Source organism: Hyaena hyaena, unplaced genomic scaffold, assembly GCF_003009895.1.
Source record: "Hyaena hyaena isolate Hyena2069 unplaced genomic scaffold, ASM300989v1 scaffold_458, whole genome shotgun sequence".
Taxonomy (NCBI): domain Eukaryota; kingdom Metazoa; phylum Chordata; class Mammalia; order Carnivora; family Hyaenidae; genus Hyaena; species Hyaena hyaena.
Window position 1 is genome coordinate 561,231 of NW_024081090.1, and position 14,922 is coordinate 576,152.

The 14,922-nt window shown below is 38.1% G+C and overlaps 1 protein-coding gene across 1 annotated transcript in view; it reads left to right on the forward strand.

Moving 5' to 3' along the window:
* The window catches only part of LURAP1L (leucine rich adaptor protein 1 like), a 52,585-nt gene extending 43,144 nt beyond the window's left edge, over nt 1-9,441 (forward strand). The window contains exon 2 of the mRNA XM_039253676.1: nt 7,803-9,441. Within this exon, the coding sequence (XP_039109607.1) occupies nt 7,803-8,177 (375 nt within the window). The 3' untranslated portion in view covers nt 8,178-9,441. The remainder of the gene's footprint in view (nt 1-7,802) is intronic.
* Nucleotides 9,442-14,922: the final 5,481 nt, after the last annotated feature.

The following is a 14,922-nucleotide window of genomic DNA, read 5'->3' on the forward strand; positions in this document are numbered from 1 at the left end:
TACTTATAGGGTGAAAATATTACTTAATGCTGTGCTACTGAGTATCTTTTCTCAGCCTCATGCTTAGTAGCATCACATTGGTAGCTTGAAATTAGCCATGGTTGGAGTATTGACATCACAGAAATTAGAAAACACTATAAATCAGAACTTTTATTTTGTTGACTATCTTTATGACAGTGATGCAGAAAATGTGAATATGGCAGATTAAATTTAGAAGTGTGTCATGTCCTTAGCTATTACATTATTAACAGCATATAAAATTGGGAAATAGATCTTAATATTAAAAACTATTGTCCAAGTCAGTAAAGATCGCTACTAAACCTGTAAAGTTCTGACCTAACTAGTGCTGAACCATGTAACTAGTGCTGAAGCAGAAACAGGCTTCCCTTTAATAAATGTAATTTGTTCTGGGGTGGTAAATTGTTTAAAAGTGGATTACAAAGGGGCATCTGGGTGGCTCAGTCAGCTAAGCGTCTAACTCTTCATTTTGGCACAGGTCATGATCTCACAGTTCGTGAGTTCAAGCCCCACATTGGGCTCTGCAAGAGACTGTGTGGGAGTCTAAACAAACAAACAAACTTTTTTAAAAGAGTCTCATGCCCTACCGACTGAGCTAGCCAGGTGACGGGACAAACAAACTTTTTTTAAAAAAGTAGATCACAGAGATTAATGGCAAAAATGATTGAGAAAAAGAGTAGATTGGGGTCAACTCTGTTAAATTGTGGTTGAACTCCAACGGTAGATTGCTGCACATAAAGGAATTCAAGAAAAGTGAACAAAGAGCATTTGCTGAGAACCAATTTGTTATAGAAAATGTATAATAAAAGATGACATATATTTTAGTATTATTTATAAAGTGTGTGCTAAGCATCTATTATATCAGCATGATTCCTGTTGTGTGTATGTGTGTGGTTTTCCCAGGGACCCGGTTGTTAAACATTCACCAGCACGCCACCCTGCATCCCCCTTCCTTCCCAGGGTGAGCAGGGCCACTCCATATCACAGGAGCACATCATCATAGCCTCATCTTCCACGTAAAAATACCACTTTAAGTTCAAAGTTGGGAAAATGCACATGGAGAAAGAGTATTTATTATAACTTAGTGGGAACACTTCTTGTCTGGTCCTTGTTCTATTTATGTGTGCTTCTCTGCTACAGATTGATGTCTGAAGTCCATGTTTTTCTTAAATCATTCCAAATGAATTTCTACGCAGGTGATTTATATTCTCTTGCATTGGCCAAAACGATATTTTGCATATGCATATTGAAAGCTCTTGGGGTAAACAATATTCACTATTAGAGTATGGAAAAGAAATGGACATCACAGGCTTTAAGTGCTGATTGGACTAGCACCTGACAGAATAGAACTGAAAAGCTCTCTGGTCTTATTTTGGTGATCAGAGGATTCGCCAGCAGGGAACTGTGTGGAACTTGTGAGCAGGCCTGGTGGCAGAAATTTATATTTGACATTCGGGACAGTCATATGTGCCCCCTTTCAAATAAACCAGATGCAGCTTTCTAATTTATCAAAACATTAATCAGTTAGCTGTGCTGATGACAGTGTTTTTATGTATATAATTTAGTCTTGGGGGAAATTACTCTTCTATAAGGTTTTGGAGAAAGAGAGAACTGTTTTAGTTATTGTTCAGTTCCACATATAAACACCACAAATGGAGGAAGACAAAGCTGACTCGTATAAAAATGGAATCCTCTGTTGCCCAATTAGAAAGAAATTTTGTGGTAAATTTCGAACTGCCTGAGAAAGCAGAGGAAATTTCTGGCAAATGGCACTAGTAAAAGGCCACAGGCTTTTCTCCTGAAGCATTTGAAACCAGAAGCAGTGGATGGAAATGTTGTATAGTGTCTTCTTGGACTGCAGAGAGAAAATAATATCCCTATGGATTATCTGAGAATAGTTAGAGAAGTGCTTTATAAATACAGCTATTAACAAAACTGTCAGAAATTTTAAGGATGGGTAGGCAGAAAATCTTCTGTGATCATCGAATTGAGGATGTGGTGAATTTGGAGAGGGAGCAAATTTGGACTCAATTAGATTATGCAAGGGAACACACAAATAAACTGGGGTAAACTAGGAAAACAATATTCCAAGCATTGCTATAGCAGCATTTTAATAAAGTATAAAAAGATGCCTTTAATTATTTTTGTATATTTGGAAATAAATGCAGCGAGAAAAAGAGCCTTCCACCAATTACAAATCTGAAAAATATGTCCCTCTGAATTAGGAACTAGAATTAGAGCATCACAATAAAAGGCAAATCTAATCTGTTTTCCTTTCTTCATGTATGTGATTATGGACTTACAAAATCATCTTTCTCCCTTCTAATTCATATTGCAGCTTGCTAGACATTTGGGATTTAGGTCAGTGTGGATAGTGCAGATTTTACATCAGAAGTACATACCTAGGAGATTGCCTGCTTTTATCTGACTAGTAGATCCTCTTAAACAAAAGGATGAAATTAGTGAAGGAAATGTTTGTTAGAGAGAGGAGTACATGGTGTTGTCCAAGCCTCCAGTATGACAAAATAGAGCAAACACTGCCCTTATTTGGAAGACACATTCCACAGCTCATGTACACATTTCTGTTCATAAATAGGCATACAAAAGATGATATGCATGTTTATTCTGGGACAGAACACAAACAAGAACCCAAATAGAAAGAGCTAAAATTGCTATCATCACGCAATTTCTGATAAGGAGATTAAAATTCACGAAGAGCTCTAACTGCTGGCTTTGGCCAGGAGTTTTTACTAGCTAAAGCTTTGCCTGGAGCTGGTGACTAGCAAAATTGATGGTTCTGTCTCCTCCATAGCTCACATACTTTTCTCCTAGCAGAAACAACTTAGTAATCAAATGGCCACAGGAATAACAAAAGAATCCAAGATGTCAAAATGGAGGGAAATACTGACATGATCTGATGTGCAGATCCTTTGTATCAAATACTATCACAAATAAAACCTCAATGTGAAAAGCAGACAGAAGTGCTAGGTGGTTCCTCAGTTGAACTAAATCTTCAATACCTGCAAAAATGACCTTTGTTCACAGACTGCTTTATCACCTCCACCGAGGCAGGTGACTCACTGGAGCTGAGAATAAAACCTCATCATTCTTCTTCATGATCACAGAGACTGAGGTCCAGTGTGCACAGAGCCCAAAGCCCACTTTGCCCAAAGCTCACACAAGTAGACTGTGACAGTAGAGGACTAGAACCCTATACCATGTTCCTCACATAGCAGCACAAAAGAAGTTGCCTTGTTTAGCAACTCCCTGGTTCACTGCAAATTTGACCACATTCTCTCCTTCTTGGATTCCATTATGCCCATTCATAACCTTTGTAGTATTTCAGAATTAGAATGATGGCCTAGAAGAAAACACAGATCTGGAAAAGTTTATTATTATGAATATTTTGCTGTTGGTGTGACTGGGTGGCGATTAAGAGCCCAAAGCTTGCTTTGAGCTCCGGTCCTGATCTCAAGTTTGTGAGTTTGAGCCCTGAAATGGGCTCTGCACTAACAGTGCACAGCCTTCTTGGGATTCTGTCTCCCTCTTTCAGTCCCTCCCCTGCTCAGACATGCTCTCTCTCTCTCTCTCAAAATAAATAAACATTTGAAAAAAAAAAGACTATTTGCTCTTTCAGGATCTCTCATTTCAAGTTCTGCTATATATCCAGTTCACTACTTGTCCAAAAACGATATGAAATTTCAGCATTCACCCCATCTAGAGACCTGTTACATTATAACCCTAAAGCAAAGGGGAACCACATTGCAATAACCACAAGGACCAGAGTGGAGGAAAGGGGGAGAAAGAAAAGAGGGAATGATATTCACCTCTGTTTGGATCAGTCAGTGCAAAGCTTTTCTTCTTTCCTTTTCTTTCTTTTTTTTTTTTTTTGTAAATGACTTATTTGTTCCCTTTGTTTAACTCATTTCATAAAATGTTTACAGAATACCTGTGCCTGTGCTGTGCTAGTACCAGTTATCACATCAGAACAAACAATAATGTTTGGAGTGTGATTCACAACTTGAAGTCCACTTCCTTTCAGAGATACTATCTCATAATCTGTACATTTACGCTAGGGATACCAGTTCCCTTGTGCCATGTACTCAGTGTTTGCATCCTGTGAATGAATCCAAATGGGATTGCACGCTAGGAATGCTTCAGTGCTGAAATGCTCTTTCTAGAAGCTGCCTCTCTTCTTCCTCTCAAGTCCCATATCCCCAACCCACCGCAAAACCCAAGGGAGGGGTGTTGTTGACAGATGGTCCTATCCGAAGCCTAGTTCAGCCCTTGAATACATACCAGTCGGGCACCTGCTATGTGCCAAGCACTCTTGCAGGTCTTGGGCACAGAGTCATGACCAGAATAGACTAAATTCCCTGAATTCTGTGGTGCTCACATGCTCATGGGAAAAACAGAAAATAAATAATAAGCTGGATGATTTCAACTAGCCATCAATATTGTGAAAGGAACACAAAAAACATAGAAAAGTAATATAACACTCAGCGTGGAGACTGGATCCCATGATTAATCAGGAAAGAGTCCTCCAAGAAGGGGAACGTAAGCCCAGACCAGGACCAGGACCTCCCAACTTGCTGTGTCCTTAAAGCTACTGGACCTTTTAAGATCTCAGGTGAAAGAGCAATTTCCTAACGACAGGCCAGGCTACCGTCTCCTTAGTAGATGTCCAGACTTCCTAAAGACGGACATGAGTAACAGGGAGGAAGGGCAGGGTAGCTACAGAGACAGAAGCAACATTGTAATTTAGTTCCGTGAAGAATTGCTCAGACTTTCAGGGTTCGCTGGCAATAGCATAACCACACCTTAGTTCCAGGAGAAAGCGGTGGGAGCAGCCTGGAGCTCCAGGTAATGGGCAGGCAGCCGTGTGAACCAGCTGGCTGGGCGCTCCAACAGTGGACAGCTTGTTTACTCTCTCACCAGGAGGACAGAGGTAGAAGTTAAGTCTGTAATCATTATCAGCCAGATCAACGCGTTCTAACTGGCTTGCTTTCGTCATTTTGCCCCAGCCGTGGTTCAATGGCCTGTGAATGTTTACCTTCAGTAGATTTTTTTTAAAATAAATCATTTCATGGTCAAAGGAAGCTTTTGTTACTTCATAGTCTACTCCTCTCTGATTTGCATTGCTCAATGAAATTGAAAAATTTGTATTTGATGCAGCCACTGTGTGACTCACACCAAAATTGCTGGAAAAAGTTTGTCCTAAGTATTCTTTAACCCTAGAGTAACACATTTGTTGGGAATGTGCATTATTACCATTTTAGAGCTGAACTTTCACAGATCTAAAATTATGCCTATTTCTTTTTTTTTTAAGTTTATTTATTTATTGGGGGGGGGGGAGTGGTGTGTAGAGAGAGAGGGAGAGAAGGAATCCCAACCAGGCTCCACATGCTGTCAGTGCAGGACTCAGTCCTATGAAACTTGATATCATGATCTGAGCCAAAATCAAGAGTCAGACGCATAACTGACTGAGCCACCCAGGGTCCTAGTTCTACAAAAAATTATGCCTATTTCTTAAAAAAAAAAAAAAATCAGTGCTTAGGTCAATCCTTAAGATATGGAAAAATTGTAGGACATTTCTTACGTGGGCCAGCACAGGAGGCTGGAGTCAGCAAGTAGTGCTTGATAGAAGAAGAGGACTTCAGGAATGGGGAGGATTTCAAGAGGAAGAGAAGTATTTCAAGTGAGGGGACTAACAGAGAACACACCCAGAGCTGGACAAGGACCAGGACATTTTCATGCGATAGGGTGGGGCTGTGAACAAATGCAGCTGTGGTTCATTTGGAGAGCTGATGGGAAACGGTCCCATTTATATTGCACCATGCCTACAATGGGCACAGCGTGTTTTATCAGCTACAGATGTCTACCAGAAGAATTTTGTAAGACTTTGGCTCATATTGATTTTCTAGGGTCCTTAGTGGACCTAGCCAAATTGTTGCTTTATAAATATCTGTTGTATTTCATGTAACCTGAGCAGTATCTTGATGGCTCATGGGCTGGGTGTGTGAATGTGAACATAAAGGCTACCAGAAAGCTTCCTTCCTCAACACAACATCACTGCAAAGTCACTGAGACAGCAGTGTCCCTGAAACACTAAGACAAACAGAAAAGCTTCTCAAAACTTATGAACTTAACATTCTTCTGTTCATGGACACCTCAGAGATGAATGATTGTCAATATTACCTTCTACACTGTTTTGGTGCTTTTCTCAGAGAAGATAAGGACGTTATCCCAGTCACTTTACTTAATATCCTAGCAAAATTAGGAGTTTGAAATTGCACTTTATGATTTTTTAATATTTATACATACATAACTGGTAATCTTATGTCTTTGAAGTCATTGGTAGACATTCCATCTCTCCTAATGTTTGTTCACTACAATCACTCAGTCTAAAGTTCACCTTCGGTTATGGATTAACTCCTAACCAGGAAGTACTTTTATAATATGAATGCATACATTCAAAGACAATAGTCTCCTTTCTCCCTCAAAACTTGAGTCACTCATGACTGAATGCCTTTAATAATTTTAGAAACCCACAAATCTGAATTAGCCATGGATCTTAAAGAAGGAATTAGCGAGGCCCAGCCTCTTGGATTAAAGACCCCAAATAGAAACAAACAAACAAACAAAACAAAACCAGAAATCCATGTCAAACCATAATGAATGTGACCAGGACCTCTGGTGGCCAAATGTATTCCCGACTCCTACTCTAAGCACTGGAATCTTTATAGGAGCCACATCTCTTCACTTACAACTAGAATAAGGGCAATCATGAGAGTTCTTACAACCTACCTCTCTCCATATTTCACAGAACCACCATATTGTTAATGTTAGCGAATGTCCCCATTTAACTGTAGGACCTACAAAAAAATTCTCCTTTGTGCTGTGAAGACAGATTTCTTTGAAGTAATTTAGGACTACACACCTAGAAGCCACCTAGGGAAGTTATAGAACTTTCTCAGATTTTCATATACCAATTTTGAGTGGGACTTCCCCTGACATATCTGGATGAGGCAAATAACCAGATCTATAGAAGACATCTGTATGCTTCATCTTGTAAAGTGGAATAGCCTAGTATATTGACATTCTTTTAGATTCAAGGAATATTAAAGCAATTTGATCTTAAAAATAAAAGTATTAATTAGTACTATATTTTTGTCAATGAAGCTATAAAGAGTGCAGACCTTTTCTGTACTCTTAACTCTTTTCTGTAGATTTCAACTTCTTCATCTGTATACTAGGGATAAAAATAATATCTGTGGTAAAGGGTTGCTATAGTGTAATGAAGGTTGGAGTTTGCATAAAGATGTCTGGTACATTATCACTCAAAAACCAAGAGCTACTACAATGATGGAGATTCCTTAATTTCTACACATTTCTCTTCTCCCCACCTCACAGCATCTATATATATGTATTCACAAGTAAACATGGATAAGTGATTAGTCTGGCCAGAGAGAGGATGTGTTTCTTAGCAGAGAACCTAAAATTCAAAATGGTATTTCCAGGCAACTTTTTTAGAGCCAGGGATGCAGTGGGAGTTTTACAGTCTCTTCTGGAGCCTGATACATCTGGCAGGAAGTGAGTTATTTGATTATGACTTTTGCCATCGGTCAGCAGATTTCAAAAGATCCTGAGATCGACTGAATTTATATTCTATTCTGTGCATTTCAAGTTACAGACCACAGAATACAGAATCCAAATGAATTTTGAGTCTTTCAAAAATGTAGACTAACTGGTATGTCTTTCTTCTCCCCCTCCCTTCCCCACAGGTTAACCTCAGAGCCACAGATGTGAGGCTTATGCGCCAGTTGCTTGTTATCAATGAGAGCATTGAGTCCATCAAGTGGATGATTGAAGAGAAGGCCACCATTACCAGCCGAGGAAGCAGTCTCAGTGGCAGCCTGTGCAGTTTACTGGAGAGTCAGAGCACCTCCTTACGTGGCAGCTACAATAGCCTACATGATGGCAGTGATGGGCTGGATGGCATCTCTGTGGGGAGCTTTCTGGACACGTTGGCAGATGATGTCCCAGGCCATCAGACCCCCTCAGACTTGGACCAATTCAGTGACAGCTCCATCATAGAGGACTCACAATCACTGCACAAGCACCCCAAACTGGATTCTGAATACTACTGCTTTGGCTAATGACCCAGTTTTTTGCATGGGATTGGTGTGCAATTAACTTGTATCCTTCTTCTCCGCTGCTATATTTTTGGTGTGATTTTTTTTATATGACAACCTTTTTAAAAGAAGCTTATTTTGAAACTGCTTGATAATAATTCTGTTGCTCCTAATATTTCTCATCTGGATTGATTGATCTTTCTCTCATACATCTCTATTTTTATTTATTACAATGATTTTTTCTCCCTTCTTTACAGTGGCACAAACAAAGTAGGGAGAAAAAGAATAAAGCAATAATTATGTTTTTGCTTTTGTTTTCAGAGCAAGGGGTCAGGGATTACCAAAACAAATCTTTGCTAAATTTTACAATAAACCAAAGTCTGATAACAGTATATTTTGTTGTTTGTATGCTTAAATGATGCAAAGTTTCATTTTCCAGAACATACTGAGAATTAATAGAATTTGTATAGTAGGTTGGACAAAAGAGTTATAACGAATTTAGGCATTATTTCTAGGCAAAACTTCCTAGTGCAAAATAAACAATACAGCTAGCCACACACTTCTATGTGACAGTTATTTGGAAGACACAACTATATGCAGTCTGCTTACTTCAACTTTGAGTTCATACTTCAGATCGTACTTTTGTCATTAGTGACTGTAACTCAAACTATATAGGCTTACCTGTGTGATAATATATATGATTCTCCCAAATTTCAAAGAACAATTGAGGTTAGGTACATGAAGGCAATTAGAGGTTCAGGTGTTCAGAACTGTATTTTGAGATTTTGTTGACATTTGTAGGTGTTTTGCTATTCAGATGTGATATAAAAACATAAATCACATATATGGATCGATGGATGGAGTGGGAATTAAAACCACTATTCATTTATGAAGTCTAATATGATATCCTTTCATCCTGGAGTAAATAATATCTTAGTTTTCTAAAATGACATCTGAAAATATAAATCATCTAGTAAACAAACATTTCATTTTGGTGTAGTATTATGAATCCTCCACATTTCTTTTACCTTGATGATTCCTAGTGAGTGAATTTATTGAGATTTCAAATTGTTCTTTGTAAATATGTTTCTGCACTAAACACCTTACAATATGAATCAAAAAGTCTTCTTATTTATAACTGAAAAATGTCCATACTCACGAAAGGGCTTCCCCCAAATTTCCTTTATTTCCTTTGTTGAAATATACCTAATACACTCTTGTCAAATGTATTGTTTCCAGAACATATGTTATTCCATTTCCAATTAAAATCTATAGGGTTTATATTTTACACCAGTCTTTTTTTTTCATAAATTGCTTAATATAATCTACATCGCAACAATCTCATGATTTGAGAATTGTCTCTCTTCTATATTTGAGGAAACTGAAGCACATGGAAAGTAGGTAGCTGGATCAAATCACCCAGTAAGTGTCAAGACTGGGACTTGAACTTGGGTCTCTCTTATCCATGACAATAACACTCAATAGCTCCATCGATACCTATTGAAGTTAAATAATAAAGCATGGATGAAAAAGTAAATATAGACCCTTTACCCAAAAAAAGTGACCAATATTTTCCTTCCAATCGGTGAGAACCCACATTTCCCAATGCTGAGCTTTCTAAGCCCTTTCCTGAATTCACATGTCCAGAGTCAGTTTTGTGCCTACAGATCAGTTGGGAATTTGACATGACAACTGTTACTACTTTATTTCCCCCTTCCTGCTTATTTTTACTTTCAACTTAGTAAAGGCTGGTTGGTTGGCTACTTTGTTCGGTTTTAACCTGGAATTAAACCAAGCCATTTTTAGCACAGACTGTTTACCAAATTAAAATCCAAGAATATTCATTATGACCTACCAGAAAAATATTCTTAGAACCAAGACTGATGAATTCAAGCAAAGGGTAATGAAATATGTAACCATATGCCTATAGCACTGCAAGGAGAACATCCTCAATAAGAGGGAAAGAGGCAGACAGCAAGCTTATAAGAGGCATCAAGGGAAAATTCTCACCCCATCACAACCCAACATTTGACTAGAACAAGCCAGGTACATGAACAATGATTTCTGTCCTCCGTTCATAGCTGTAGATTATAAATCCAATGTGGCAAATTTATTTCACATTCTCCCGTTCCTAATTAGTTTCCCTTGCTACTTGTCAATCCCAAGCCCTCTATATGTGTCCCATCTGAGGAAAGAAAATGATAAAAGCAAAAGAGTATAATATGGGAGAACTGTGTGGAATAGTTTTCATTTATCCATTGTATTTTAAGGGAACTGTCATGAACATTGGCAGAATACCCGAGAATTTTTTTCGTTCTATTAGTTTGGTTCTGTATATGCTTTACAGTTGTTCCTATTGATTTTATTTTTTGCAAAATACACCAAATGTAAAGTCTATGATTTAGGTATTACAGTCATATGGATCCAACAATGTTTTGATTGTTGATTTTACCAAGAGGAGGGGAATATACAGTTAAACAACACTAATTACTAATATATATATTTTTTTTGCCTCAAAAAAATGAATGAATTTTCAACTAAAGAATCCCCATAACTAATATCTGACCTGGAGAATATGATATTTGGTCTCCGTCAGCGTCATGAGAAAATGAAGTAAAAAGTGAAAGCAAAAGTGCCTTGAGAACTATTCTACCTGCACTGAGTTGCCTTCTCCCAGAGAAACGGAAACTGTCCTTGGCTCTATAAACGTCTCCATTTTATAGACCAATCTGTCTTATAATGAGAAGGAGATAAATGGAGGTAAGGAATTTTGAAAATTTAAAGCTAATACATTTTAAAAGTATGGCAAATAAAGAAACACTAGATGACCAACTTAGAAGACCTTTCAATTTATTTTAAGTAATCTCTACATCCAACATGGGGCTCAAACTCATAACCCCAAGATCAGTTCAAATGCTTTATAGGCTGAGCCAGCCCTGGCATTCTGACCAGCTTAGAAGTCTTAATTAAACTTCAAAACCTCCAATAATTATATACCATTCAGCCCCAAATTGCATAACATAAAGCTTTAAGTATTTGTCAATATTTAGAAATGCAATAAGGATTCTTTGCTGTTGGGTGAATTATAAAGGCATTTGAAGCTTCAATCAGGCATTTAATTCCAGTAAAACACAATTTACTGGAATATCCCTAATTCCAGTAAAACACAATCACCTCCATTGTGTCAAAAAATGGTTACTCTGAGTCCTCATTTTACTGACACCTCAACAGCAGATGACACATTAGAGTACTCCTTTCTAGAAAGAATGTCTTCATTTGGCTTCCAGGACATACCCTCCCTTGGATCCCATCATCCTCCACTTGCCTGCTTGTTGATACACTCTGTTGCTGTTTTCCCTTTGTATTCCTGACTTCCAAACACAAGAATACTCCTTTTCTCAATCCTGGTAACACTTCCATTCTAAAATGTCTCCCTTGGGGATTTCTTCCAGATCCAGAGCTTTAAATGGCATCCATGTACTGAGATTCCGAAAAGAATATCTCTTGCTCCAGTTTCTCTCCTGAACTCAAGTCTCCCATGTTTCTCTTCCTCCATAAGATTTTGACTTACTGTCTGGTAAGGAACAATTTAAACATATACAAAACTGGGATTTTGTTCTTATCTTATAATTTTCTCTAGTTCAGTGAACGGTGTCTCCACTCATCAAATGCTCAGCCAAATCCGTAATTGCATTCCTTCTCTCATACCACATCCAATCCATCATACAAATCATACAAGCCTTGCCTTAAAAATGTGTCCAGAATGGACTACAAATTCTTCCCCTTACTACTATTACCAAACTAATCCAGGTCACCATCACTTCTTCCTGGGTCTATTCCAATATCCCTGTCTTGTTTCATTGCTTCCACCATTAACCTTCTCAAAGTTAGTATTCAACACAGCAAACAGAATAATCTTTTCAAGATATAAGTCAGATATTTACAGCCTCTTTTCCAACCCTGTAATGTACCTCTATCTCTTTCTCAGTATATAATCCAAATCTTTACCACAGACTACAAAATCCTATGAATTCTGTCACCTTTCTACATGTCTGACTTCATTTGATACCTCTGAGACATCTGGTATCTCTGAAGTCTGACTTCATCATCTCTCCCTCTCTCATTGTGAGCCAATTTGGATCCTTACTCTCCTTAAATATCTCAAAATCCAAGGCATGTTCCTAACTCCGAATCTTTGCACATATCTTTCATCTTTCTAAAACATTCTTCTTCCAGGGACATCTGGATGGCTCAGTCGGTTCAGCATCTACTTTGGCTCAGGTCATTATCTCATAGTTAGTGGGTTTGAGCCCCAGATCGGGATCTGTGAGGAGAGCTCAGTGCCTGGAGCTTGCTTCAAGTTCTTTGTATGTGTCTCCTCCTGCCCCTCCCATGCTTGTTTTCTCAATCTCTCTCTCTCTCTTTGTCTTGCTCCCTCTCTCTCAAAAATAAAATAAAACATTAAAAAATTTTTAACAATCTTCCAAATACGCATAAATCTTGTTTCCCCCATTCTTTTTAGTCTCTAGACAAACGTTATCCTGTCTGAGAGGATTTCTTACATAGCACACTAGCACATTCTGTCACTATCCTGGTTTATTTTTCCTCATATTATCACTTAATATATATCTCTGGTGTGTACTTTCTTCTTCCCCGCACTCAAATATAAGGCCTATAAGAATAAGAACTGTGTTTTGTTCACTGCCATTTATAAACCACCTAAAAGAATGTCTGTCACATAGCAGATAGAAAATACATATTTTTTTTTTAATTAAAGCAATTAAAAACATTTGCTGGGTGCCTTTTAGGTGTTGGGCAATGGCTGTGCTAAGTTGTGATGATACAGAAATGAGGAAAGTATGAGTTCTGCTTTCAAGGAACTTATTTTTATTATATGTTTCTCTAGAAAGAAATATAATGCCCCACCCTCCTAAAGATGTCCATGCCCTAGTTCCTGGAATCTGTGAATGCTATACATGGGAAAAGGGACTTTGTAGATGTGATCAAGTGAAGCATCTTGAGATGGAAAGATGACCCTGGATTATCTGAGAAGATCCCATGTAATTATAAGGGTCCTTATAAGTATGAGACAGAAGTGTCAAAGGGAAAGTCATGAGGACATTAAACTTCTGGCTGTGAGAGTAGAAGGACCACGAGAAAAGAAATTCAAGAAGCTGAAAAAGGCCAAAGAATAGATATCCCCCTAGAGCCCTGTTTACATCTTGATATTAGCCAAGTATGATCTATTTTGAATGTCTGATGTACAGAACTATAAAATAAATTAAGATTTTAAGCCACTAAGTTTCCAGTAATTTATTAAAGCAGCAATAGGAAATTAATACAAATCTTGGTAACTGGAAGTGGAATGAAATGTTACTGTAACAAATAACTAAGAAAGTGGAAGTGGCTTTGGACTTGAGTAAAGGGTAAGAACTGGACCATTCTGAGGAGGATGATAGAAAAGCCTCAACTGGAGTGGAGCTGAGCAGACTAAAAGGAGGAAGTGTTCATCTAAAGTTGGGATGATCTGTACCTGTAGGCTTGGTAAAACATCCTGCAAAGACATCTGGATGGGGTGTTTCCTTTCTGTAAAGATTAAGTGCAGACTAACATGCTTGAATAACTACAGAACCATTCATAGAACTGCAATTTCTTCTGATTCAGAAGAAACAAGCTAGAGAACACAAGGTGGAGAGTCCCAAATATCACTACAAATAGGAAAATAAAATAACCGAAGTCCCAACAAGAGAGACCAAGAGATACCATTAAAAAAACCCTATCTTAAAGGGTGGGCCCTGGACAGTCAAAGAGTCTTCTCGGATACAGCAGCGCTCATAGCTGCAAAGAGCATAACAGGCCTTTAAAACTAACAAAAGCCAGAAATCTAAGTAAAATGATGAAATGAAAGAGCTCTCCTCCAAAGAAACTCCAAGAAGAGATGACAGCTAATGAACTGCTCAAAACAGATATAAGCAGCATAACTGAATAAGATTTTAGAATAATAATGGTAAAATTAATAGCTGGGCTTGAAAAAAACATAGGGGACATCAAAGAAACTATGGCTACAAATAGAATGGAAAATAGAAATAGGCATGAAGATTTAAAAATGTGATAAATGAGATACATAATAAATTAGAGGCCTCCAATGCACGAATTGAAGAGGCAGAAAGAAGAATAAGTGATTTAGAAGCCACCATTATAGAAAAACAAGAAGCTGACAAAAAAAAGACAAACTGATCCAGGAACATGAAAGAAGAGTTCGAGAGCTCAGTGATACGGTCAAACGCAACAATATCCGTATCATAGGGATCCCAGAAGAGGAAGAGAGAGGGAAAGGTGCTGAAGGAGTCCTGGATCAAATTATAGCAGAGAACTTCCCCGACCTGGGGAAGGAAGTAAATGTTGAAATACAAGAGGCTCAGAGGACTCCCCTCAGACGTAACTTGAATCGATTTTCTGCACGGCATATCATTGTGAAACTGGCAAAATATAAGGACAAGGAGAGAATTTTGAAAGCAGCAAGGGAGAAGAGGACCCTAACATACAAAGGGAAACCTATCAGAGTGGTGACAGACCTATCTACTGAAACTTGGCAGGCCAGAAAGGAATGGCAGGAGATCTTCAATGTGATGAACAGTAAAAATATGCAGCCAAGAATCCTCTATCCAGCAAGCCTGTCATTCAAAATAGAAGGAGAGATAAAAACCTTTCCAAATAAATAGAAATGGAAAGAATTTGTCACCACTAAGCCAGCCCTACAAGAAATCCT